This window comes from Muntiacus reevesi, chromosome 1 (assembly GCF_963930625.1).
Source record: "Muntiacus reevesi chromosome 1, mMunRee1.1, whole genome shotgun sequence".
NCBI classification, from domain to species: Eukaryota; Metazoa; Chordata; class Mammalia; order Artiodactyla; family Cervidae; genus Muntiacus; species Muntiacus reevesi.
In genome coordinates, this window is record NC_089249.1 from 50,461,078 (window position 1) to 50,488,539 (window position 27,462).

The following is a 27,462-nucleotide window of genomic DNA, read 5'->3' on the forward strand; positions in this document are numbered from 1 at the left end:
TCACTGAAAAGTGTATATAACTGGGTCACAAATAACCTGTTGGCAAAAAAAAAAGAAAAATCAAGTGAAAAAGAAAACCCAAGCTGTACCCATCACACTGACCCTAGCCCTCACCATGATGTGACTCTTCCCGTTCTTCCACAGGACTCATCTCGTGACCCCAAGAGCAGGAAGGCCTCACCAGGACTTGTGAACATATTCCTTTTAACTTGTCTGTAGAAGGAAGCCTTAAATGTGACCACTGAGAGCTGAGAGAGAGGGTCCCTTCATCCTGTTTTTTTCTGCTGGCAAATCAGGAAGGTGACCCAGGAGGCTGACAGGTGCAAGCACCACCCTCTGGGCCCCCCGGTCTCAGCCCCATCATCTGTCCTCTGGACCCCTCAGTCTCAGCCCCATCATGTCCTCTGGGCCCCCCAGTTTCAGCCCCATCATCTGTCCTCTGTGCCCCCCGGTCTCAGCCCCATCATCTGTCCTCTGGGCCCCCCAGTCTCAGCCCCATCATTTGTCCTCTGGGCCCCCCAGTCTCAGCCCCATCGTCTGTCCTCTGGGCCCCCCGGTCTCAGCCCCATCATGTCCTCTGCGCCCCCCAGTTTCAGCCCCATCATCTGTCCTCTGTGCCCCCTGGTCTCAGCCCCATCATCTGTCCTCTGGGCCCCCCAGTTTCAGCCCCATCATCTGTCCTCTGGGCCCCCTGGTCTCAGCCCCATCATCTGTCCTCTGGGCCCCCCGGTCTCAGCCCCATCATGTCCTCTGGGCCCCCCAGTCTCAGCCCCATCATGTCCTCTGGACCCCCTCAGCCTCAGCCTCATCATCTGTCCTCTGGGCCCCCCGTCTGAGTCTCAGCCCCATCGTCTGTCCTCTGGCCCCCCAGTCTCAGCCCCATCATCTGTCCTCTGGGCCCCCCGTCTGAGTCTCAGCCCCATCATGTCCTCTGGGCCCCCTCAGCCCCAGTCCCATCATGTCCTCTGGGCCCCCCAGTCTCAGCCTCATCATCTGTCCTCTGGGCCCCCCAGTCTCAGCCCCATCATCTGTCCTCTGGGCCCCCCAGTTTCAACCCCATCATCTGTCCTCTGGGCCCCCCAGTTTCAGCCCCATCATCTGTCCTCTGGGCCCCCCAGTCTCAGCCCCATCATCTGTCCTCTGGGCCCCCTCAGCCTCAGCCCCATCGTCTGTCCTCTGGGCCCCCCGTCTCCGTCTCCGCTCCATTGCCCGTCCAGGAAACTCCCAGTGTCGTGCATGTGATGAGTCCTCAGACCCCTGTTCTTCTGTGATGGAAAAACAGTGAGACCCACTTGGCTTCAAAGAACTGACTAGTTCACAGCTGCCTAAAGATGAAACTATCACGACAGATGTGATGGAAGGAGCCATGCAAGGGATGGGGGGTCTGAAAGAAGAATGGCAACACTCACATTTTTATAGAAATTACTTTTTATTTCTGTAGCGTACAAAAAGTATAAATATGTAAAACTGATCACCTGCACACTTGAGCAGGAAGGACAGGAGGCCGGGGTGTGTCTGCGCCAGAGTGAGGGCAGGAAGCAGGTCAGAGCAGCCGCCCCCAGGCCCCACCCTAGACACTTCATATCCCCCGCTGGAGGCAAGCGAGCAGCCTCAGGAGAGGCCAGCGGGGAGAGGGCACCTGAGGACCGAGGCACTTGAGGGACGCAGCCTGAGATGACCGCCAGGTGGGGACAGAGCAGTGGACGTGCAGTTGGGGTGAGCCATGGGTCGGCTCACCCCCAGTCTCTTTCCTTCCACTGCTGTTTGGTGTGGAGCAGGGACAGGAAGCAGGGACAGAAAGGACGTCCACGGAAGGAATGAGAAGGAGCAACAGCCGCCGCCGCCCAGCCCCAGGCTGGCGGACAGGCCCGGGGGTGACCGATGCCAGCGCGGAGCTCACGGCGCTCCTGAGACGCAGGAGGCGGGTGCCCGAGCAGGCTGTAAACCGGCAGCAGAGCCATGCAATTTGTTGGGAGAGGCTAATACTCTGAACAACGTAGCAGAACTCTTACAATCTGCGAGCAGAAGCGATGGACCTGACCTGGCTGGGGGAGCCAGGCCTTGGGGCTGACGACACTTGCGTTGAGAGGAGAGGCCCGAGCGTCCTCGCCCTGGATGGTGATACTGGCAGGTTTCCACACACACAGTTCTCTCCCTCCCACGGGGCGGCAGGTGTGTCTGCACTAACGGCTCCACGGTAACCCATCGAGGGAGGTGCTCGGGCTGAGAACGGTGAAGGCCACGTCAAAGCCTCTCAGTCATGACCTGACCAGGTCAGGTTCCCTCTAAAGTCCACGCTTCCAGCCTAAACCACGATTAAGACAATTTGTATATTTCTCACATCACTGATCACAAATCGGGCCACAACCACCCTGACTGACACAGGGGCCAGTCAGCCAGCCTTGAGGGAAGAGGGGACTGTGATCAGGTGACTCCTGAGCCGCTGAGTGGAGCGGCTGCTTTGGGGAATGGGTGCCACACTCCCCCGGCCCACCCCTGCCCCCTGACAAAGACAGCAAGGGGGCGAGCACTTCTCCTGGGGCCCCTCCTCCATGGGTGAGGCAGGTGTTGGGTGGACTTGGAATGACCACGATGGTAAACGATACTCTGGAAACCACTGTGGGCAGGACATGGGAAAGGCTACGTCACAGTGGACAAGGCCAGCGGACAAGGCCTCAGCTCCGACCTGCACTCCTGGAGGCAGTCATCCCCCCAGGTGCTCTCGTGACCACAGGCTCATTATGGAAGACCGCCAGGCCCAGGGCGGTACAGAGACCCTGGAAGTGGGGTGTAGTCACATCTCCATGGATGAATCGGCCATTTTCAGAAAAAGTCTGCAGACCTGGAGACTGAAGGTCACTGAAGGAACTATCCCTCTCTGAGAAGGTCTGCAGGAAAGGAGAGTTAAGCTGATTCTGGATGCGAATTTCCAAGAATGAGACTGTGATGGCTGGGCGATAATGTCAGATCACCTCTGTGCTCTGCAAAACCTCTCACCCGAGTTAAGCCGTGATCCCTGAACAGGGCTGTGCGACCAGGGGGTGGGGTGTACACACATACATGTGGGCGCACACGTATGTGAATCCACACACATCTACACACACACTTCCAGGGACCGCTCCACAGGGGCAGTCTGCCGCTCCGGGTGTCCTGGGGCGGGAGCAGGGCGGCAGCGCTCTGCTCCGGCCGCTCGGTCTCACTCGCAGGCCAGCTTGCTGTCGAAGCTGGAGAGCCCGATGGCAAAGGCCTGGAGTGCACACAGCGGGTAGTTGTAGTCCAGCGTGAACACGTCGTCGGCCACGCGTCCAAACTGCATGACTATGTAGTCAGCTGGAAGCAGAGGGCGGGCACGTCGTCAGTGGGGGAGATGCTTCTACCCGGAAGGGCCCACTTTAAATACAGAGACAAACCCTCCACACAGGCCAGTGATCCCAGCTCTCTAAAATGGGAATCCCTCAGAAGGATGGAAAGAGGCATGACCAAGAGTGCCCACTCCCCGCCACCCCAGGCTCTACTATGATCCACTCTGCTCCGGGGAAGGAGGCTGCCCAGGGCAGGGCCAGAGGAGGGGACGGCCAAGAGGAGCCTGCCGGGCGCAGCACAAGCTCTGTGGGCCTGACTGGACTCGCCCAGAACCATCACTGAGGAACGGAGGGTCTGTGTCCCTGCTTCGGACGCTGCCTCCCCCGGGACATCTCTGTCTCACGTCTGCCCTCCACACAGCAACTCAGAGGTCCAACTGTACAATGCATCTCTGTGCTTCCAAAGGAAACATTTCTCTTTCTTAAACCACTCTCTCCTGAGTGTAACTTCCTACCAAACAAGGGAAATGCTCATTTCCGAATCTCGCCAGAACACCCTTCTCCCTAGGGGCTTACGGTCGTTGTCGTGGACGATCTGGAAGTTCTTCACAGATGCCTGAGTGACCCGGCCGTGGAAGTTCAGGACGTAGGACTGGGTGTCATCGTTCCAGACCGGGGACTTGTTGTGCAGCTCGATCAAGTTCTCCATGGCTTTGTTCTGCCATTTTGAAAGCAAGCTCTCGTGGTCCTGCAGGCAAAGGGTCGGTGCTGAGAGCCAGGGGAGATCACCCCTCCTCTACCCTGTGCAGGGGCGGGTAGAGGAGCGGCCTATTTTCTCCATTTCAGAAAATAAAACAGAACGTCAAAGATTAAGCCAGATTTTCTGGATTCTCAGAGAATCACTAGCAGTTGCAAAGTAAGTGGCTACAATCAACTGCACGAGCAAGTGCAGGTGCCCGGGGGTCTGGAGCGACGGCACGGCTCTGAAGGAGAGGGTCGGTCGCCACACTGGGCTCTAGTGGAAGCAGGAGTCTCTTCTACTGATCTTATCTGCATCACGGTCTTATTTTTAGGGTCCTTTGCTGATTACATATGAATACCTATAGCTGATTCAAGCTGATACATGGCAGAAACCAACACAATATTGTAAAGTGATCATCCTTCAATTAAAAATAAAGACTTTTTTTTAATTAAAAACGAATACACTCTAACTTACATTTCGTGGCTGGAAAGGGATCCGTTCATGATTCATATTCATCCCAGGGATGATCACAGACATTTTCCTCGGGCCTTTAAATCCAAGTACGTTTGTCTCCTAGAAGAGAGGGAAATAAACGGGAACTTGAAACAGAAAAGAAAAGTGACGACATTCTTAACACAAGACTGCTGGGCACGCGAAACATCCACAATGTGGACAGCATAAAAACCATTCAATTACTTCACTGTAGTTAAACCAAGAGAGACGGGGAATCAAGACCAGGAAAATAATACTATTTCCTCTTTTTAACCTACTTTGAACATTTGAATCTAAAGCAGATTCTATTATCTAGAAACCTTACTCTTGCTCTTTAGTCTGAAGTGAAATTTAAGACAATTTTGAGCAAACTGCCCACTTTAATCATCATCAATAAATATCTATTTCCCTACTAAGGACATGGCACCATATGATACACAGGGAGAATTACAGTTTAACTAAAGCCTGTACTTGGAAGTAAAAAATTAAAATGCCTGTCAAGTCAGGAAGGTTATACATTAATAAGTACATTAAATATGTGGATGTGTGTATATTTACATACATATACACGTGCATATTAAAGTCATGCATAGTTAAAATATTTCATTGATTCTGAAGCTAAGAGAAAACATACCATAGGTTATAAAGGGTTAAGTCAAATGATTCTCAGTCACACAGTTAAAATCTCATGGGAATCAAGTGATGAGATTAATTCCAACTGAAGAAAAGCTGAGACTCTAGGATCAAAGCAACAACTGAGTCAGATTAATTCCTTCTCGCTTCTCTGACTCTGCGTGCTCCCTACATGATGGGTCCGGGTTTGTGTGGAAACAGCAGTGAGCAGGAGCTTACAAAGTGGTCAGAGAAAGGTCAGAAGCATGACGAGGGGAACTCACGGGGTGCAAGAGGAATCGAGGGGAGCCGAGGGGAGCGTCAAGCACGTCCCATGTGGGGAGAGGCCCCTCTGCAGACCCTGGTGGGCAGGCAGGAGGGGGCGGGAAGGTCAGAGACAACAGGAGGACTGCTGCAGCTAGAGAGGCAGGGAGCGTGCTGCCGGGGGAGCAGGAGGGTGAGGTGGGAGGTCCGGCTGGACTCTGGACTCAGGGGGCAGCCTGACAGGCCGTGGAGCAGAAGGACGCCGTCCACTGGAGTGGGGCCGCCTGGCAGCAGTCTGGAGAAGATGGAAGCAGGGATCGGCTTCCCAGTCACTGTCCCCTCTAGCCAGCGTGTGAGCGGTAACACAGTGAGCAGTCACACCACCACGGCATGGGGAAGGGACAAGAGCAGAGGAGGCAGGGCCTGCCGGAACAGTAAACACACTAACCTTGGCAGATCACAAGCAAACCTGAGCGTACTGGTAAACAAGCGTGGGGGCAGGAGGGGTGCAGACTGTGAGCTCGGGGCTGCTCAGGAGGCCAGAGAGATAGCACTCACGTAGCACACGGCGGCCAGCTCCTGCCGCGTGTAGGCCTTCTCCACTAGGCCCTGGGCCTTGGCCGGGCTCACGCCATGGTCATAAACGGTGAACTTAGTCCCCATGAGGTTGGACCTAGAATCAAGAGGAAAAATCACCACAGAGCTCTGTAATTTTCTCATTTTCCATCCTTAAAACAAGGAGAGGCCTTAGGCTTTCGATTAACTTATTTGTCTTTAGATGACATCAACCCAGCTCACTGTTAAACCAGTGTGGACTTGCGTTGAGACTACAGGAATCAAGCTCTCCCAAGAAGAGGACATGACGTGAGGCTGCCCCCACCTGAGCTTGCCAATGTAGCTCTCCCCGTCTCGGGACAGGTCTGTGGGGTCTGTGGAGATGAGGTAGTTGGATGTCTTGCTCTTTTTCCGTTTCCTACCTGCAAGAAGAAATATCTAGAAAAGGAAAAAACATTTCAGTAAAAAATGCACTCAAGAGCTGCCATGTGTGTCCTACCCATTCAGTGAGCAAATATCCAGCAGCTGCCTGTCCGATACCAAGCAGTCCACCTCTGGGTCTTTTCTACTTTTAAACAGGTTTAATTCACTTTAACTTTTCTTGTAGAAAAGCCACGTGGTGGCCGCAGCTGGTGTGTGGGTCCTCTGCACAGAGACTCCGGTGTGGGTCATTACGGGACGCTCAGCGCATTCTGAGACGCTCTCCCTTCAGAGCCTGGGGTGAGGCAGCCCAAGTCTTGGCGACGGCATCAGAGACGATTTCGGCACAGCGCCCGGGGTGGCGTGCTGCCCAGCCACAGCACAGTGCTGTCCATGCTGGCCGGCTGGCAGCTTCTCAGGCACAGGAGCAGAGGCTCTGCTAGGGTCCTGGGACGGGGGTGAGAGGCGCCAGCCCGGAGCCGAGCAGCCAGTCAGCCTGCAGGATGGGGTGGGGCCTGCTGACCCCGCTCCCAGCAGCCTCACCACACAAGGACTGTGGAGAACCTGGCCCGAACCATGGCCTCACGGATGGCAGCAGTGACCTCCCTGAAGCCCCAAACGCCCAGACCAGCCTCTGTGAGCTGGAACCCCAGTGGTGACGATGCCTGGCCCCTGGTCTGCAGGCCGGCACGTGTAAAACTCACGCATCATGTTCAAAACCTAGTCCTGGAGGGATACTCCCAGGCAGAAGTCAGTCATCTCGCGTTCCCAGATGGACAGGCACGAGAGACAGGTCTCCTGCAGAGCCTGGACGAGGCGCCCAGCTGGGTGAGGGGCACCCACTCCCTGTCCCTGACCTTGCCGCCCTGTGCTCAGTGGCCTTGGGCCCCCAGGTGCACCGTGGAAGCCACTGCGGCCTCCTCTCCCAGGGCCCCTGGGGCCTCCAGGCCTTTCACAGCACCAGCACACCCGCTCTTTGGGCTTTATGCCTCTCAGAATTCACTACCAGGGTCTCCCAACTGCCCAATTTTTCTAAATTCACTAGCTTCATTCTCCACATCACTACTTGTAACTTCATCCCTAAAACCTCCACTGACATTTTATTTATTTTTATTTATTTGCCTGCACCAGGTCTTAGTTGCATCATGTGGGATCTAGTTCCCCGCCCAGGGATCAAGCCCAGGGCCCCCTGCATCAGGAGAGTGGAATCTTAGCCACTGGACCACCAGGGAAGCCCCACTCCACTGACATTTTAAACAAGCTTCGTGCAGTTTCACGAGAAGACTGCCTCCGCCCTGGAGAGGCAGGACCTTGGACACTGGCCCCCCGCCTCCCACCGTACCGCCTTCCAGCCCACTGTGTGCGTGGCTGTTCTGAGCTCCTGTGGCTTCAGGGACGTGGGTACCGTGGTGTGGGCATCCTTCCCAAACGCTGCTGGACCTGGAGAGTAACAGGGTGGCGGGCGAGGGCAGTACCCAGGGTGGGGGGACACTATGGAGTCAAACCGGTCCAGACTGGCTCTGCCACTTGTTGGTGTGATGTGGGGGCTCCCCAAGCCCGGCTACCTCGCCCGCACAGGGGGGCAAGGACTCCTGTTTTACACGCTGTCCTAAGGGCTCCAGGTGACGACACACACCAAGCCGGAGCACACACCTGGCACGCAGTACACACGCAGCTAACAGTGGGCGTCAACAGCACTGACACCGACTACCACCATCTTATTTCTAGGCTCTTAAAATCATCCACTTAGACCTGGTATCAACACAAAACAGGCTAGTCACTAGCAAATACTAACTGCCTCAAATTTAAGAGTAAATCAGAATTTCTAGGATGAAAAACAAGACATTTCACTAACATGTTTTTGTTTTTCCAATTCCTCCTATTCCCTAAAATGTACTTTCTTCCACACTGGCATGTTCTACCATGTAATAAGAATAAAAGCCTAAGAGCACGCTGGAAACCTCTGCATGCCAAAAGAGGGATGGAGGTAAAAAACAATTACACCTAAATATCCTCCTCCATTTTATGACTCTTGGATAAAACGCTCTTTTTTTCTGGGGTGGGGGTGGATTTTGACTATTAGACTAGGACCTCTCTGAAGACAGTGAGAACACAGCACTGGAAACTCGTAAGTACAACCTCGTTCCTGCTGACTAGGTCTAAGGCTGGTGCCCCCACCATCCCTGTTCTTAAGACCATTACTGCCCCCACCTCTACAGCATGCTTCCCTCCATCTCAAGAAAAGAACCACTTCGCCTACCTTGCGATTCTCATCCTTTTCCAAGTGCATGTAGTAGGTGGGGAAGAGCCCCCGGTCCATCCCTTTCTTGTCCCGGGTTATCCGACACTTCACTGTGACACCTCGCGGGGCGGGACTGTACGCGAAGCCTTCCAAGTCCTCTATTTCTCCTGGCTGAATGTCAGAGTGCGGGGCTGTGGTCCCGGAGGCCCCTGTGCCCTGAGAGAGCAGCCAGAGCTGGGTCAGGAAACCTCATGTTCTCTTTGAGAAACACTTATAGGACAAATTAACTTACTGATTTACCCACATGACCACTGGGAGTAATGAAGAAGGGAAGTATGAAAATGGGGATACAGCTTTACAAAAGCTGGCTGAAGACACAGGAAATACAGAGTCATGGGTTCTAAGTGTAATTCCAGCTTAAATCCTGGAAGCAGCCCTCATCCAGTGGTGGCACTTAAACAGGAAGACGTGTCCAGGAAGCAGTGGAATCAGCCCCAGAGGAAGGAGGTTCAGGACCACATACCGGGGCTGGCTTCTGGCTGGATGCAGAGCCGGGCCTCTCTGCCTCTGAACACGGCGACTGAGACCTTAATTGGTTCCCTTCTCCTTCCTCCCCATCAGTCTCCTCCTCGTCAAAGTTCAAACTCCCTGAGATCCCTGGCAGAAAAGGAGAAACTGTCTTTAAAAAAGGCCAGAAAATCTTTGAGCCAAATACAATTTTAACTCCCTTGCTTAAAACATTCCAGCTGTTCTGACTTAACACACAGCTCTTTTATGCACATTCTGACAACTCTTTCTTCATATTCTCACAACTCTTTCTTCATATTCTCACCTACTCCACCCTTCGTTTTCCCTGCCCACTGCTGCCACCCTAATTTGAGCCTCTTTAAAACAGTCTATGAGAGAAAATATCTGCAAATCATATATCTAATAAGGATTAATATCCAGAATATTTAACTCAACAGCAACAAAACAAACCCAATTCAAAAATGGGTCAAGGACTTGAACAGACATTTCTCCAAAGAAGATACGTAAGTGGCCAATAAGCATGAGAAGATTCTCAACATCACTAGTCATTAGGGAAATGCAAATTAAAATCACAATGAGATACCACTTGACAAGCACTGGAATGACTACTATTAAAAAAAAAAAACACCAGGCTTCCCTGGTGGCTTAGTGGTAAAGAATTCGCCTGCCAATGCAGGAGACACGGGTTCTATCCCTGATCCAGGAAGATCCCACATGCCGCAGGGCAGCTAAACCCATGTGCCACAACTACTAAGCCCGTATCCTACAGCCCGGGAGCTGCAACTACTGAAGCCCGCACACCTAGAGCCTGTGTCCCGCAGCAAGAGAAGTCGCTGCAATGAGAAGCCCAAGAACCGCAACTAGAGCGCAGCCCCCACTTGCTGCAACAAGAGAAAAGCCCGGGCAGCAACAAAGACCCAGTGGAGCCAAAAATAAATTAAAAAATAATAAATTTAAAAACACAACAACAAAAACCCAAAAACAGAAAATAAGTGTTCGTGAGGATGTGGAGAAACTGGAACCCTCATGAACTGCTGGTGGTGATGCAAAATTATGCAGCCACGGCAGAAAACAATATAGTGGGTCCTAAAATAGACATATAGAACTACCCTAGAATCCAACAATTCCACCTCTGGGTATATTCCCAAAAAGACAGGAAGCAGAGACACAGACACACTTGAACAACCAACGTGCAGAGCAGTGTTCTTCTCAATTTTCAAATGGTGAAAACAACCCAAACATCCATCAACTGATGAATAAACAAACCGCGGTACATACATAAATGGGATGTCATTCAGCCTTAAGAAGGAATGAAATCCTGACACATGCTACAACATGAATGAATCCTAAAGACATTATGCTAAGTGAAAATAAGTCAGATACAAAGGGCCAAAGCCCCTGTGATTCTATATATGTGAGCTGTGAGGGGAGAGGAGCTGGGGAGGCAGTGTTCACTGGGGATAGAGGCTCAGTCTGCGAAAGTAACAAAGGCCTGGAGATGACAGTGGGGAGGCCCGGGAGCAGCATTTCTGCCCAAGACAAAGAAGCAGAGCTACGCTTGAAATCCAATCCTCTTTCTCTTTAGTCTCTGGGGTGAGGCTGCCCCTCATACAATAGCTGGCACAGCCCCCAAATCATAATTGACAAGGAGACTGAGCAACAGGCAATCCTACCCATCTCAGAGGAGGGACCACCATGAGCTCTTTTCACACAGTTCACAAATAAATGGTATCAAGTTTTTCTCAAGGACACCCAAGGATAAGACTAAGGCCAGGAAAAATATGTCCATATGAAAATATATGCGTAACTCTTTACAGCAGCGCTATTCCTAACAGCCAGAGTGGAACCACACCAACTGCCCATCAGCTGACGACAAGAAGAACAAAAGATGGCTTATGTGTACAATGGAATGTCACTCGACTATAGAGAGGAATGAAGCCCTGACAGGCCACAACGCGGATGAACTCTGAAAAAATGATGTTAAGCGACAGCCAGGCACAGAGGGCCCACACAGCGTGTGGCTCCTGACACGAGAGCCCAGAAGCAGCAGGTCCGCAGAGAGAAGGGAGACCGGTGGCCGCCTACGGATGGGGCGCTGAGAATGCAGGAAACGAGGGGGGACAGCTAACAGGCACGAAGCCCTGTGGGGTCAGACAACGTTCTAAAACTGAGAGTGCTGACGGCTGCAGGCTTCTGGCCGACACACTAAAGGGCCAATTGACTGCCGGCTTTAAGCGGGTGAACCGTGTGTTGTGTGAATGACATCTCAATAAAACTACCATTTAAAAGATTCCTTGGTTTGTGACAGACATTTGTTTCCTTTTTTTTTCTTCCCTAAAATGTTAACTTTTGGGGGCGGCTAGCAAAAAGGCATAAAACTCTTGGGACCTCACTCTCACATGGGTATCTTCACTTCTACTATGCTTTCTTCTATTAGAAGTACAGTTGACTTACAACGTTAGTACTATGTTTCCAAACACCATTTTTATACTAAGAACTCAGTTTATGTGAACATGTACCTTAAGACAGAGATCGAGGATTCCTCCCAAACTTGTAAGACAAGTAAACGAACCTCCACTTGAGGAACCTTATCTTTCAAAATGACACTTCCTGAATCTTGGTCTAGAGAGCACCCGTCCCCTCCATTCCTCACAGCACAGAGTAACTCCTGTCCAGCCCACACCTGACGTCACTCCGGCTCAACCAGCTCACGGCCTCAAAGCGGGGACCCCCTCACCGTGCTGTCGGAGCACCTCCTGCAGATCCGGCTTGGGGGCGGGGTCCCGCGTGCTCTCCCCGTCTGGGCTCCCTTCAGTGTCCTCTGCAGCAGAAGAGCCTACCGTGAGAACAGGAAGTCTGGTGTCCACGTCCTGAGCATCCGGCTTCAGGAAGGCAGCAGGACCATCAATGCCTAGGAGCCCATCGAAAAGAAAACAGAAGCCAGTGTTATCCGCTCTGTGGACAGGGGGTTTTGGTGCATGTGATCCGAATGAACACCCACCAAACTGGTTCACTTCTCCAGCCTTAACCTCCACGAGAACATCTGTTAACAGAGGAAGCCACTCCATTATCTGTGTTCATTTTATCAAGCTGTCCCGACTAGAAGCTATAAAGTATTAATAAAATGCACCTGATGCTGTGCTTCAGAAACTTAAGAAAGAGAAAGAAAGCAAAGCAGGTCTTCCGGACTTGAGAGCTGGTCCAGGCAGGTGGCCAGGGGCTGGCTTTAGTCGTGTTTAGCCCTGCTCTTCCTCCTCCCTGCCACTGTCACTGCTGTTCCCTGAGTCCAGGTACTGGAGGAATGGCTGCCTGTGCCTGCTCCTGGCTTTACGGTTCACTCTGCGGGAGATAACCACCAAGCCTGCAAACTCCTCAAATAGGCTGTTCTGGGGGCTTCCCTGGCGGTCCAGCGGTTAAGACTCATCACTTCAATGGGGAACTAAGATCCCACACTCATTCATTCTGCAGCTAAAACAACTGTTCCAGGATGGCTGTGAACTTTCAGGTATCCTCCACTGATTGGACCACTGCGTTTATTTCAACTCAAAAGTCTAAACGTGATCATAAAAGATTATGAAGGGACCTGGGAACGATGCCAACATCGTCCCTTTGGCCCTCCTGGGAAGGCTCTGCCTTCCCCCAGGTTTGTGAAAGCCGTGCGACAGCAGGAGGGGACGCTGCCTGAGTACACACCCTGCAGGACGACACCGCCATGTGGGGCCTGAGGTTCCACCAGCAGAGCGAGCTCCTCGCAGCCCCTCGGCTTCGCCCGCCGTGGCCGGGCCTCCAGGTTCGGCTGCACCATGAGCGGCTCCAGGCGCTTTTTCCTCTGCTTCTTCTCCAGCAGCGCTCTCTAAGGAGAATCGCCAGAGGACAGCCAGATCAACCACCAGGTCTGGCTACTTCAGCATATACAGTCTTTCACAGATCCTTCCAGAACCTCTGGTAAATTACATTTTCCCACTCAAGAAGTGGAAAAAACTGAGGCACAGAGAGGGGTAAGGATCCATTCACTTCATTTAATAAATATTTACTAAACACCTATGAAAGCCATCTAAAGTGATCCAAATGCATTTCTAGCCAAGCAAAGACCATAATCCAAGCATATTAAAAAGATATAGTAATTAACATATTATTATCAAATCACAATCACAAGTTTATATAAACACATGTGAGTGGGAGAAAAGATGAAGGAACATGGTAACAGTGATTTCTCTTGCAGGTAGAAAATGGATAATTCTTTTTCCTTTTCCTAGTTTTCTAAACTTTCCTACTTTTTTAACTGGAAGAAAAAAAGAAAATTTATTATCCTTTAGGTGTGGAGAAAAGGGGCCCCAACAACACTGTTGGTGGGAATGTAAACTGTTACAGCTGCTATGGAGAACAGTATGGAAGGTCCTTAAAAAACTAAAAACAGAACTACCATATGATCCAGCAATCCCACTGCTGGGCATACATCCAGAGAATACATGCCCTTGAAAGGCTACATGTACCCCAGTGTTCACTGCAGCATTCTTTACAATAGCTAAGACATGGAAGCAACATAAATGTCCATTGACAGAGGAATGGATAAAGAAGATGTGGTACATATATATATAATGGAATATTATTACTCAGTCATTGAAAAGAAAGAAATAATGCCTTTTGAAGCAACATGGATGGACCTGGAGATTATCATACTGAATGAAGTAAGTCAGACAGAGAAAGACAAATATCTTGTGATACTGCTTATATGCAGAATCTAAAAAAAAAAAAAGAGAACGAACTTATGGTTGCCAGGGTGAAGGGACAGTTAGGTAGTTTGGCATGGACATGTACACACTGCTATATTTAAAATAGATAACCAACAAGGACCTACTGTACCGCACAAGGAAATCTGCTCAATATTCTGTATAATCTAAATGGGAAAAGAATTTGAAAAAGAACAGATACATGTATACACCACTGAGGTGACTGCCACCACCTTGAAGCACAGGGTGCCTGAAGACCACTGGGTCATGCTCCATTCCGGGGGCACAGGAGAAGGCTGGATCCCTCCCATGTGTTGGCCTGAGAGGCAGTGGACATGGTGACAGGCCCCACAGAGGCAGCACGGACACCAAGGGCCTGGGAGGGGCCCTGGCAGCCAGACAGCCCCAGGAACGTCACCCTGGAGACAGCTGAACTAGGTTCCACCTTTGAAGTAATTCATTGCCCTCCAAGTCCCCTTACACAGAACTATACAAAAGAGATCTTAATAACCCAGATAACCATGATGGTGTGATCACACACCTAGAGCCAGACATCCTAGAATAGGAAGTCAAGTGGGCCTTAGGAAGCATCACTACAAGCAAAGCTAGTGGAGGTGATGGAATTCCAGCTGAGCTACTTCAAATCCTGAAAGATAATGCTGTGAAAGTGCTGCACTCAATATGCCAGCAAATTTGGAAAACTCAGCAGTGGCCACAGGATTGGAAAAGGTCAGTTTTCATTCCAATCCCAAAGAAAGGCAATGCCAAAGAATGTTCAAACTAGGGCACAACTGCACTCATCTTACACACTAGCAAATTAATGTTCAAAATTCTCCAAGCTAGGCTTCAACAGTATATGAACCTAGAACTTCCATATGTTCAAGCTGGATTTAGAAAAGGCAGAGGAACCAGAGATCAAATTGCCAACATCCACTGGAATGGGTGAATTTGACTCAGATGACGATTCTATCTACTATTGTGGGCAGGAATCCCTTAGAAGAAATGGAGTAGCCATCACAGTCAACAAGAGAGTCTGAAATGCAGTACTTGGATGCAATCTCAAAAAGGACAGAATAATCTGTTCATTTCCAAGGCAAACCATTCAATATCACAGTAATCCCAAGTTTATGCCCCGACTAGTAATGCTGAAGAAGCTGAAGTTGAACAGTTCCATGGAGACCTACAAGACCTTTAAGAACTAACACCCAAAAAAGATGTCCTTTTCATTATAGGGGACTGGAATGCAAAAGTAGGAAGTCAAGAAAACACCCGGAGGAACTGGCAAATTTGGCCTTGGAGTACGGAATGAAGCAGGGCAAAGGTTAATAGAGTTTTACCAAGAGAATGCACTGGTCATAGCAAACACCCTCTTCCAACAACACAAGAGAAGACTTTACACATGGACACCACCAGATGGCCAACACTGAAATCAGACTGATTATATTCTTTGCAGCCAAAGATGGAGAAGCTCTAACCAGTCAGCAAAAACAAGACCGGGAGCTGACTGTGGCTCACATCACAAACTCCTTATTGCAAAATTCAGACTTAAATTGAAGAAAGTGGGGAAAACCACTAGACCATTCAGGTATAACCTAAATCAAATCCCTTACAATCACACAGTGGAAGTGACAAATAGATTTAAGGAACTAGATCTGATAGACAGAGTGCCTGATGAACTATGGACAGAGATTCGTAACATTGTACAGGAGACAGGGAGCAAGACCATCTCCAAGAAAAAGAAATGCAAAAAAGCAAAATGGCTGTCTGAGAAGGCCTTACAAATAGGTGTGAAAAGAAGAGAAGCCAAAAGCAAAGGAGAAAAGGAAAGATATACCCATGTGAATGCAGAGTTACAAAGAATAGCAAGAAGAGATCAGTGATCAGTGCAAAGAAATAGAGGAAAATAATAGAACGGGAAAGACTAGAGATCTCTTCAAGAAAATCAGATACACCAAGGGAACATTTCATGCAAAGATGGGCTCAATAAAGGACACAAATGGTATGGACCTAACAGAAGCAGAATATATTAAGAAGAGGTGGCAAGAATACACAGAAGAACTGTACAAAGAAGATCTTCACGACTCAGATAATCACGATGGTGTGATCACTCACCTAGAGTCAGACATCCTGGAATGTGAAGTCAAGTATGCCTTAGGAAGCATCACTACAAACAAAGCTAGTGGAGGTGATGGAATTCCAGTTGAGCTATTTCAAATCCTAAATGATGATGCTAAAAAAATTAAAAAATTTTTTAAAATAAAATAAAATAAAAGATGATGCTGTGAAAGTGCTGCACTCAATATGCCAGCAAATTTGGAAAACTCAGCAGTGGCCCCAGGACTAGAAAAGGTCAGTTTTCATTCCAACCTCTAAGAAAGGCAATGCCAAAGAATGCTCCAACTACTGCACAACTGCACTCATCTCACACGCTAGTAAAGTAATGCTCAAAATTCTCCAAGCCAGGCTTCAGCAATACGTGAACCATGAACTTCCAGATGTTCAAGCTGGATTTAGAAAAGGCAAGAGGAACCAGAGGTCAAATTGCCAACATCTGTTGGATCATCAAAAAAGCAAGAGAGTTCCAGAAAAACATCTACTTCTGCTTTACTGACTACACCAAAGTCTTTGACTGTGTGGATCACAATAAACTGTGGAATATTCTGCAAGAGATGGGAATACCAGACTACCTGACCTGCCTCTTGAGAAATCTGTATGCAGGTCAGGAAGCAACAGTTAGAACTGGACATGGAATAACAGACTGGTTCCAAATCAGGAAAGGACTCCATCAAGGCTGTATATTGTTACCCTGTTTATTTAACTTATATGCAGAGTACATCATGAGAAATGCTGGGCTGGATGAAGCACAAGCTGGGATCAAGTTTGTTGGGAGAAATACCAATAACCTCAGATATGCAGATGATACCACCCTTATGGCAGAAAGTGAAGAACTAAAGAGCCTCTTGATGAAAGTGAAAGAGGAGAGTGAAAAGGTTGGCTTAAAGTTCAACATTCAGAAAACTAGGATAACGGCATCCGGTTCCATCACTTCATGGCAAATAGAAGGGGAAACAACAGAAACAGCAACAGACTTTACTTTCTTCAGCTCCAAAATCACTGCAGTGACTGCAGCCATGAAATTAAAAGACGCTTGCTTCTTGGAAGAACAGTTATGACAAACCTAGACAGCATATTGAAAAGCAGAGACATTACTTTGCCAACAAAGGTCCATATAGTCAAAGCTATGGTTTTTCCAGTAGTCATGCATGGATGTGACAGTTCATAAAGAAGGTTGAAGAACTGATGCTTTTGAACTGTGGTGTTGAGGAAGACTCTCGAGAATCCCTTGGACTGCAAGGAGATCAAACCAGTTCATCCTAAAGGAAATCAGACCTGAATAGTCATTGGAAGGACTGATGCTGAAGCTGAAACTCCAATACTTTGGCCACCTGATGTGAAGAACTGACTCATTGGAAAAAACCCTGAAGCTGGGGAAGACTGAAGGCGGGAGGGGAAGGGGACGACAGAGGATGAGATGGTTGGGTGGCATCACCGACTCCATGAACATGAGTTTGAGCAACCTCTGGGAGATGGTGAAGGACAGGGAAGCCTGGTATGCTGCAGTCCATGGGGTGGCAAAGAGTCAGACACGCCTGAGCGACTTAACAACAAAAAGTCCCGTTACGAGGTCCAACAGCAGCATAAAGGAGCAAGACAGAAGTTGGAGTTATTTTTAGTCACCTGTCACTCTAGACACTGATGGCTAATGATCCTACTTTGGCAGACTGGATGGACCCAAAGAAGTTCCTGAATTAGAAAACACTCCTATGAAAGTAACACATGTTGGGTATAAGATTCTAGGCTGACTAATCAGGACTCTCACAGTGTGTGACAACCCAGAACTGCATTTATCTCTTCCATCATTCCAATATTTAATGAAGGACTACAATGGGCCCAGCCCTAGGCCAGGACCTTCTGATGGAAAGGTCATCATTAACAGACTTCTTGGCTCCTTTTCTCATGGAGCTTAGTCTAAAGGAGGAAATGAACATAAGTCAAATCACTGCAAATTAATAACGCATAACTGAAAAGTGGGACCAGTACTGTGAGAAAAAGTATTCTGTAGAAAACAGAGGCTTTTAAGTAGCACAGTACCATTTTCAGATTTGCATTTTAAGATAAAGAAAAAATCTTGCAGTTCCATGAAATTACAGTGCAGAGAGGTATTTGAGCAGCAGTTTTGTATTACTACACAGAAATACAGCATTAACATTTTTCTAATTCTTATGACAGATGCCAAGGAATCTTCAGTGACTATAAATCCAAGGCCAGTTTTAATGCTGATGTCCTCAAAGTGCTTTGGCCTTGCTGTAGCCACAGTCAGGCCCACCGGCTTCCAGGTCAGGATAAACTGTCCACATCTTTCAGAAGAGGAGACTCTGCTCACCTGGTTATCCAGTTTCAGCTGCCTGAGCTTCATGGTCTCATCTTCAAAGGCTCTGTTAAAAAACATGAAAGCACTTAAAGAGAAAATCCTCTTAAAACCACATCAGTCTCGTCATTTCCATGTAGCTAGCTACTCCTTTGGGCCACTTGGAGCCAGTTAAGTCTACCTCGGGGAAGCACCGGTCCCCACAGGCTGCCACACTGACTGCAGGAGGACCGGCCACCCTTCCTGCCACACAGTCCAGGGGACCTGACGAGACTGGATACCCACAGGATGAGAAAGGGCAGAACACAGACCCCCGAGCATGCCAGGACTGTTTTTCTCTTTAAAATCATGAGATGAGTATTCATTATATTCCAGACAGTGTTAAGTACTTTAAATTTACTCTTTTATTTATTCCTCAAAACAGTCCTATGAATTAAGCACTGTCATTTTTCACACTTTGAAAATAAAGGGAACAGACCTGGAGAGCCACGCCTAGGCTTAAAGAACAGAAACAGACACTAGTCCTGGTCTCTTTCCAGAGTCTAAATTACATCTAAAAATCAAATATATTCTACTTCTGTTTTTCTTTCGTTTTTTTGTTTTTAATTTTTATTGGAATATAATTGATTTATAATGTTGTGCTAGTTTCAGGTATATAGCAAATTGATCAGTTAATATATACATCCATTTTTTTTTTTTTTAATTCTTTTCCCATATAGATCTACTTCTTTTTTGGAAATAGATCTAAGAGATAGTTAGGTAGTATAAAGCATCTTACTAAAATCACTGATTTCAAGATCTAGCAAGTCATGTAACTTCGTTTTCAATAAAAGAGTAAAACACTATTCAGTCATTACAAGAGACTACAAATATGGATGGACAACATATAATACTATTAGGAGACAAACTTGTTTCACTGAAGGAAGTCAACAAAGTGGAATCAAGTTACTGTCTCAATTAAAAAACCAAACCCTTCTGTCTGTCTTTAAACTCTTTCTGAAAATCTTTTCTATTTCTGACAATTTCCTAACTTAAGATTTTGTGACTCATCATTCTTAGAAACGAAGTATAAAACAAGGCAGAAATGGTTCTCAATTATTTCTATTGTTAAGTTTTTACTAGGAGCTTCTTGCCAAAGGGAAAAAAAAACTATAAATACGAAGTCTTTATTTAAGAAGACATGTTCCACAGCTACAAAGGGAAGCAGGGCTTTTCCTGCACTTTCAGTAAATACACAAAAGCATCTCTCTATGGTTGAATGGCTAAGTAGGACATTCCCACACTGTGGAAGGGTTTATAAATTTTAATAATGCACAGCAACCTGGAATTTGTGCACCATCTTCAAGACTCCTCCTGCCCACTAACTGTAAGCAGATTTAATAACCCCTGAGATAGGAATCAGCACAGAGGTGTGTTGATTCTCTGGCAGTCCCCTCTATTAATTCCTATGTAACCTTTACATCTTGGAGAAGGAAATGGCAGCCCACTCCAGTACTCTTGCCTGGAAAATCCCATGGATGGAGGAGCCTAGTAGGCTACGGTCCATGGGGTCACAAAGAGTCGGACATGACTGAGCAACTTCTCTCTTTCTTCTTAACCTTTCCATCTGATGTGAACAGCCAACTCATTGGAAAAGTCCCTGATGCTGGGAAAGATTTCGGGCCGAAGAGGAGGACATCAGAGGACACGATGGCTGGATGGCATCATGGATGCAAGGAACATGAACTTGGGCAAATATCAGGAGATGGTGAGGGACCTGAGAGAGGCCTGGTGTGCTGCAGTCCAAGAGGCGGCAAAGAATCAGACACTAGGGGAGACCAAACAACAACCACCACCTTTACATTTAAGAATAACAACAACATTAAGTGTTAAATCATCTCATTTTTTCCCTAGCTTAAAAGAGACACAAATAGACAAAAATATGATACACTCTTCACCTTGACTTTGTGGGCCCCTATCTAGGTATGCTCCTGATTTCCTGTCTTTAATCCTCATTCACATATTTTTAAATCAAGCTTTATGTATACAGTGCGAGAATATTATTAGTATTCAGTGAAAATTAGTATTCACTTGAAAATACTAATACATAAAATACATAAAACAAATAAGACAAAAAATAAACTCTCTTTTACAGACTAGTATTTTCAACATTTACTGCTATGAAACTGTTTTTCCTCCACCTCACTGGTCCCTTTTCACTAAACCAGAATTGTGAGCATGGGGGAAAAACTCATTCTATCTCGGAACTTCTCTGGTTGTCCAGTGGTTAAGAATCTGCCTTGCAATGCAGGGGACACAGCTTTGATCCCTGATGGGGAACTAAGACCCCACATGCTTCAGAGATATTGAGCCCATGCACCACAACTAGAGAGTCCTTGAACTGCAACAAAACAACCCGTGTGCCACAGCCAAGACCAGACGCAGCCAAATAAACAAACAAGTATTTTTTAAATGCTCTAAAAATCATTTTATTCCCTATAAAATACTAAAACCTTTCCAATAATGCTAAATTCTGAAACACAACTAAAATCCTCCAACATTTCTCTTACAGCCTCTAACAGTGAAGAAAACAGGTGTGTCTTTAATGCCTTATCTCGACACCACTAAATCCTTTCATCAAGCCTGGGCAAGAAGGCCAATTTAAATAAACAGTGTGGTATATTCAAAGCATTCTGACCTGAACAGAAGAGGCACTAAAAAGATGCTATATAATTGTAACATGTAGATCCCTTCTGTACTTCAAAAGTTACACTTCCTCTGAGTTCTAGTTTTAAATTATAACTTGGCAGAAAAAATCAAGATTTTTATACACTTATAATAAATCTGAACTAGGATTTCGGGTCAAACTGTATTATGATCTTACTAAACTTGCATTCTTTTCTTTAATATTCTCTTTTCTTCATTTCAAACCAAGGTGTTGAATAGCAAGCCTAAACAAGCTGGCTAGCAAATCTACACAAAACAAAACGAAGTTCTACAGAACAGAGGGAGAATCATTAACTCAGAAGGAAAGTTAAGGCCAGAAAACTGTTAACGCAGAGGGAGCTAACTGCTCAAGGCAAGAAAGTGGATGAATGGACGAGCTAGAGTTCAGCCTCAGCCTCACAGCACCTGCCTCAGCGTGCAGACAGCACCTTCCCCACAAATATTCAAATGGTCAGCAAAGAATCTGGGATTTCATTATTATGGCATTTCAACAAGTCTGCCAAGAATCTTTTCAGTCAAAATGTCAGTTCATGGGTATTTTTAGGCAGCAGAATTTCCAAGCCAGTGAATGGATTTTGACGATGCCCATGGGAGCAGTTGATCACAGGTTATAAATACTATTGGAAAAGGGTCATCAGATTTCATTGTGTCTGAACTGATCACGGTGTCAAGTACTTGGGTCAACAGCTATTAATAAAGTATTTTTCTCTAAGTCAACTGACAAGGAGAGTCACCTTGTCCAAATCCCAAATGTCAATACTGGAGGCTGTATTTTCACACGCAGTGAGACCCAAGAGTACATCTGGCTGGAACAAAACACTGCTTCTGGGAGAAGGCACATAAAGATTAAATTAGAACGGCCAGAAAAGACTCCACAGAAACCTACCCCTCCTCATGCAGGAGAACTGTTAATATTCCGGGCTCAGCGGTCTGTCACTTGAGTGACTGCCACAATCTGGGACTAACTTAATTGAAGCGAGGGAAGAAAACCCATTTCCTAAGAGGCCCATTTAGAAGAGACAATCAGAGAGAAGGGAGAACTGCCCGGGGAGAGAGAGGCAGTGAGAAGGGAAACTTGGCAGCTGATGAGATGATTCATTGGGCCCCAGAGAACACAGTGAGGAAAACTGCTTCAGACGAAGAAGCCCTCTCTCTCATTCTGCATGTCCCACACAACAAAGGCTTTAAAAAGCATTCTTTTTCATGAGTCCAACAGAAAGGTTATTTAAAACGCATGACTTGGTGCAGAAGTTAAACTATCCGTTTATTCCTCACAGATTTTAAAAAGGACACAACTGAGAATCCAAATTCACTCCACCTCCTGCTGGGTCATCCTTTCCTGGGAGTTTCAGTTTCTCTCTGGTAATGTCATTTCCCTTCTCTCTCCGGTAAGATCAAAGAACATTCTTCTGGACGCCCCTGGTGGTCCAGCCGATAAGAATCTACCTGTCAATGCAGGGGACAAAGATTCAATCCCGGCCTGGGAAGATTCCACGCGGGGCAACTACTGAGCCTGCACTCTGGAGCCCAGGCTCCACAATGAGAAGCCATGGCCATGGCAAACACGCACTGCAACCAGAGAGAAGCCCCTAAGCAGCCAGGAAGACGCAGCACAGCCAAAAATAAAAGTGGCAAAAAGAAAGTACATTCTTTTGCCTTAAGACACCAAGTAAATATTTCCACTCCCATTCCAATGGATGGAATTAGTACTCATTAGTACTTTGCTAAGATGTCCGATTTCTTCAACTGCTTGCTCTAAAAATAATTAGAATGTAATCAGTAGCAGCTGTTACCGGTTATATGCAAAAATGGCATCCAGAAATATCTGGATATCTTAATAGTAAGTGAGAAAAAGAAGAGAGGAGATTAGAAGTCAAAAGCCCAGTTTTACCTCTAGATTTCAGTTCTGACTAGCTCATTTACCTGTCACGCATCTTGGTTGTATCACACCTTTTCTGAGCCTTAATCTCCCCACCTATAAAATGAAGACAGTGTCAGAAGCCCTGATTTCTGCAGAGCTGTGAAGCTCAGAAGACATCACTTTTCTGAAAGCTCTCTGAACTCTGCAAAGATACGCAAATGTAAGCCATCATCATGGATCCCTTTATCTCCACAGATCTTCCCTCTCTGAAAGCACATCTTACCAGGTTTCCTCAGTCAAAACGTCTGCCTCTGGCTTATGTGATGTATCAAATTGTCGTAACAAAAATATGCTGAATTTCAATAGGAAAACAAATCAATCCTCTATAAACCTGCTTCATTCCAAAACTGAAAATCAGAGGCAAACTACAAATTTATTGACTTTTCTTCCAGCAAATCTAAGAAGCAATAATTTATTTTTTAAGAAGCTTGTCTGAAAAATAATTTTCTTCCTATAAGCCTTATTTTCTATACATTAATTATCACAGGGAAAAAAAGCTTGAAGCAACTAACTAACTATAGCTCATACTCTAAAAATATATCTTGCCCATGATGAAAGTAGGTATCAGTGTTTAGACTATCGTATTCCACCCTAAAACTAAAATCATCACATTTTAAGAACAGTAAATGAGGGACTTCCTTGGTGGTCCAGTGGTTAAGACTGTGCTTCCAATGAAGGGGGCATGGGTTCAATCACTGGTCAGGGAACTAAGATCCCATATTCTGCATGGTTCAACCAAAAATTTTTAAATAAAGAAAACTTAAGTAGCAGGAAAAAAAAAATCCAAACTTTTTAAAAGTAATACAAACAAAAAAATCCAACATGCCATAAATTCAAGATGGTATTTTTCAATGTATGGGTCACAGAATGATCCCTGGATATTTGTTAAGAACTAACATTCCTGTGCCTCAGCCGAGTTCTATCAAATCAGAATCACAGAAATCAGCACTGTGACAAGCAACCTGAAAATTCTGACATACTCACTTGTTTACAAAAATAAATACACAAATAAAGAATAGGAATGGAAAAGATGAGATTATTTAATATACAGAAAATCTTTAGAGGATCCCCCTAAGAAACCTACCAATGAGCAAACTGAGTGACATCAGAGACAACAAGAAGACAAACTTTTCAGCGATAGAAATTTGTTATTGAAATATGTTATTTTATTAATTCAGTATAAATCATTAAGGGAATCCGAAGAAACCCTGTGATTCCAGAGGAGAAAACTGAAGCCAGAGAAGTAGCTGAGGGGCTCCAGGTGGCATTGAGGGGCAGGAAGGAAGCTAGGACTAGAGCTCAGGAAGCCAGTGGGCGCCTCCAGCACCTGCCCCACCTCCGTGCCTGGTGGGAAAGCAGAAGGGACCACCTGATAAACACCAGGGCACTACTCTCATCACCTTCAGAACAGGGGTCTCCCAGAGGTCCCGGTGACCCCTATGATACAACTCCTTTATTCCAGAGATCATTCCTGCTAACCAGGAGTGCTGTCACAGCAGTTCTAAGGCAAAGGGTCAGCGATGACAATCCTCATTATCAAGACTCATGACAAGTGCCAAGAGCTAATAAAGACAGCACATCCACCAGCACGTGGACAAGGCGTCTCTTCTCAAGCATCATTGGAGCCAAGCTCTAACCAGGCCAGGTCAATGCTGTAGGCCTTACCAACCACAAGAACGTCTGGCGAGGCAGCACAGACTTAATACAAAGAGCATCTTCCTAAGGAACTGGCTCAAAGGAAATAAAGGAAAGCAGACCACAGGAAGTCTCAGTTTGAAAGAAGCCTTAGCAATTTCACTGTTAACTGTACTCAACATACCTAAGGGAAATATCAAGGCCCCTTCCAGGCCTCAGACCCAGGTTCAATCCCTGGGTGAGGGAGATCCCCTGGAGAAGGGAATGGCAACCCACTCCAGTATTCTTGCCTGGGAAATCCCGTGGACAGAGAAGCCTGGTGGGCTACAGTCCCTGGGGTCAGAGAGAGTCGGACGTCACTGAGAAACACACCGACACCGACACACACACACACACACACACACACCCCCACTTCTCAAATCCTCTAACACGGAGAAGGAAGACAGCTTCCACTCTTCCTCTGATCAAGTCAAGCACGCTTTCCCTCTTGGTAAGAAGAGGTGTTAACTTTCTCTTTCAATGGGCACAAAGGCAGGGGAAACAGCACAGTTTCCACAGGAAAGAATAAGAGAAGCTGGAAATGAAAACTATTCCAAAGAATGCCTGAGTCTCTCTGCTTGGAAAGGAAATGTGTTACAGGGGTTATTCTTGCTTTCATAAGGTCTCTATGAAGTCTTCATATTTGGAGAAATACATGCATGATGGATGTCAGTAAGCTTTTACTATAGCTCTTGATAATGTCCAGATATACTGTAGTCTTGTATAAGTTAATCTAAGCATATTCAAGCACTGGGTAAGTCTATTTACCAACAATTAGCTCATTTGATGAAACATCTGAAAAAGAGAGAACGTGAAAGAGGATAACAAGCCTGGCCAAGACATAACCTCCAGCCACCACTACTGGTGGTATTTCTGAAGAAAAATCATGGCCTATGGACAAACCATAGACTAGGACTTCCTTAGTCAGCCCTGGGTCACCAGGTCACATCACACGGAGCAGCCTCTCCCACCACATCTTCAATCCTGTATCAGGAACACAAAGCCAAGGAGGCTCAGGTTCCAGCACTAGACAATCAGGGCTGTCATCTCCAGGGGAATCTACAAGACCAACGCCTAGCTCAGCCAAGGAGCTGAGAGTGCGCTGTTTCAAATTCCATCTCCAGTTTCCACTAAATACTTCACATACAGGAAAAATGTTCAGTGTATTTGCTCATAATTTTTCTACTTCGTTGAAAATAACTCTGGGGAAACGGTCTCATCACTCAAAAGAAGAAAAAAAAAAGTCACAGGAAACTTTAAAAAGTCAGATGTTATCCTTCACACTGAAAAGTGCTCATACCCAAAACTCTATCCATGTATCTCATCAAAAACATCCAAAACATACAACGTGAAGCCAAAAAAAGCAAGAGGCTTTCATTCCACTCCCTCTCGGCAACTACTCAGTGAACCAATGACAGAACATACGGCAGGAGAAACATTTGGTGACTCACACATTCCTCTTTTGAAGTCAATTTTCAGATTAAAGAGCTGGTTTCTCTGGGAAGACAAAGAGGGACAAACTTGACAATTATCCCTTGAAACTTCAGGTCCAAAGAATTAAAAACCATTTTGCCTCTTGGTCTCTCAAAGTCAATTCCATTTCTTTTCCCCCAAAATCATGAGTCACACACACCAAACATCTGATAGCTGGGAAATTTACTGCCTTAAATCTATTCACTTTAAGATTAACTGGATGGCCACGGCAGAGCGAGAACCACCCGAAATCAACGGATGATGCTAAATTTTAAACCTGATCTCCCCCTTGAGCGTCCATATTTATACTTGTAAATGTAGGTTCTTCTTCCCTCGACTTAAGAAACCAAAAAACAGTGAACCAACTTCACAGAGCGCTTCTCTCACGTAAATAAAATCCGATGGAACAGAAAAAACGGGTCTTTTCGGCGCCAACGCCTCTCGGGCGACCAGCTTTTCAGTGGTTTCAGCTGCTGACCCAGGGCAGGGTCGGCTCGGCTCCGGACGCACGCCGGGCGGTACCGGGCAGTAGGCGGGAGCGGGCCAGACGAAGCCGTGATTCCACCCCGCTCGCCCGCCCGCATCTACGCTTCGGGCCCCGACCGAACCGCCTTACCCGGTCCGCGCTGACTGCCCGGAGAGCCCGCCCGGGGCCGGGATGCCGCCGCCCCGACAGCTGCTGGCCCCCGGAGCCACCCCGCACCCCCGGCCCAGGTCAAGCACCCCCTGACTGACGCGTTCTGACGAGGCCGGACCGACCCCGTGGGTCCCGGCGCGACTGGACACGAGCTGGCCCTCGGCGTGGGGAACCCGCGCCCCCCGGCCCACCCGCCCCTCACTCCCCTCGGCGCCCGGCCCAGACCTCCACAGCCCTCTCGGGTCTCCGCCCGCCGCCATCGCTCCTGACCTGTCCCCGCGGGGGTCAGGGCGGCGGAGGGACGACTCCATCCTGCCGCCCCGCGAGCGCTGACCGCGTCCCCACCCGCCGCAGCTCCTGGCCAGCCTGGCGCAGCCGCCCCGCCCCGCAACCGAACCCCGCACTGTCGCCACCGCCCATTGGTCCGCGCGCCCGCCGCTTCGCGCCCATTGGCCACCGCGTGCCCGCCGCTCCGCGCCCATTGGTCCGCGCGCCCGCCGCTCCCACCACGGGTTTCTAGGGGCGGCGGCGCCGCTGGAGGGTTGCTAAGGGCGGGTTGCTAAGCGCCGCTGGGTTGGAGCCGCAGTCCACACCCCAGTTGCGGCCGGGCGCCCTGGCTGCCCGCGCTCCCCTGCCGCCAGCCCCGCGGCGGTCAGTACTCAGAGACCACCCAGGGCGCTTCCTGGGGGCCGCCCTTCCGACCCCGAGGCATTCCCCGGAACCACACTAGCCAAC

The 27,462-nt window shown here is 47.7% G+C and overlaps 1 protein-coding gene across 4 annotated transcripts; it reads right to left on the minus strand.

The window, feature by feature from the left end:
* Positions 1 to 1,417: 1,417 nt before the first annotated feature.
* Positions 1,418 to 27,086, minus strand: TULP3 (TUB like protein 3). 4 transcript variants are annotated; one of them, XM_065942812.1, is made up of 13 exons: positions 26,998 to 27,044; positions 22,946 to 22,997; positions 22,341 to 22,468; positions 18,332 to 18,383; positions 12,851 to 13,010; positions 11,895 to 12,068; positions 9,153 to 9,286; positions 8,648 to 8,845; positions 6,293 to 6,405; positions 5,971 to 6,085; positions 4,519 to 4,617; positions 3,879 to 4,050; positions 1,418 to 3,330 (listed from the first exon to the last, which is right to left on the minus strand). In XM_065942812.1, the coding sequence occupies exons 4-13, from the start codon at positions 18,362 to 18,364 to the stop codon at positions 3,197 to 3,199; spliced, it is 1,332 nt and encodes a 443-aa protein (XP_065798884.1). In that variant the 5' UTR covers positions 18,365 to 18,383; positions 22,341 to 22,468; positions 22,946 to 22,997; positions 26,998 to 27,044; the 3' UTR covers positions 1,418 to 3,196. The 4 variants fall into 4 exon arrangements, with proteins under 4 accessions (XP_065798884.1, XP_065798879.1, XP_065798860.1 ...); XM_065942807.1 differs by lacking the exon at positions 22,341 to 22,468 and having other exon boundaries at positions 26,998 to 27,069; XM_065942788.1 differs by lacking the exons at positions 22,341 to 22,468; positions 22,946 to 22,997 and having other exon boundaries at positions 26,953 to 27,086.
* Positions 27,087 to 27,462: the final 376 nt, after the last annotated feature.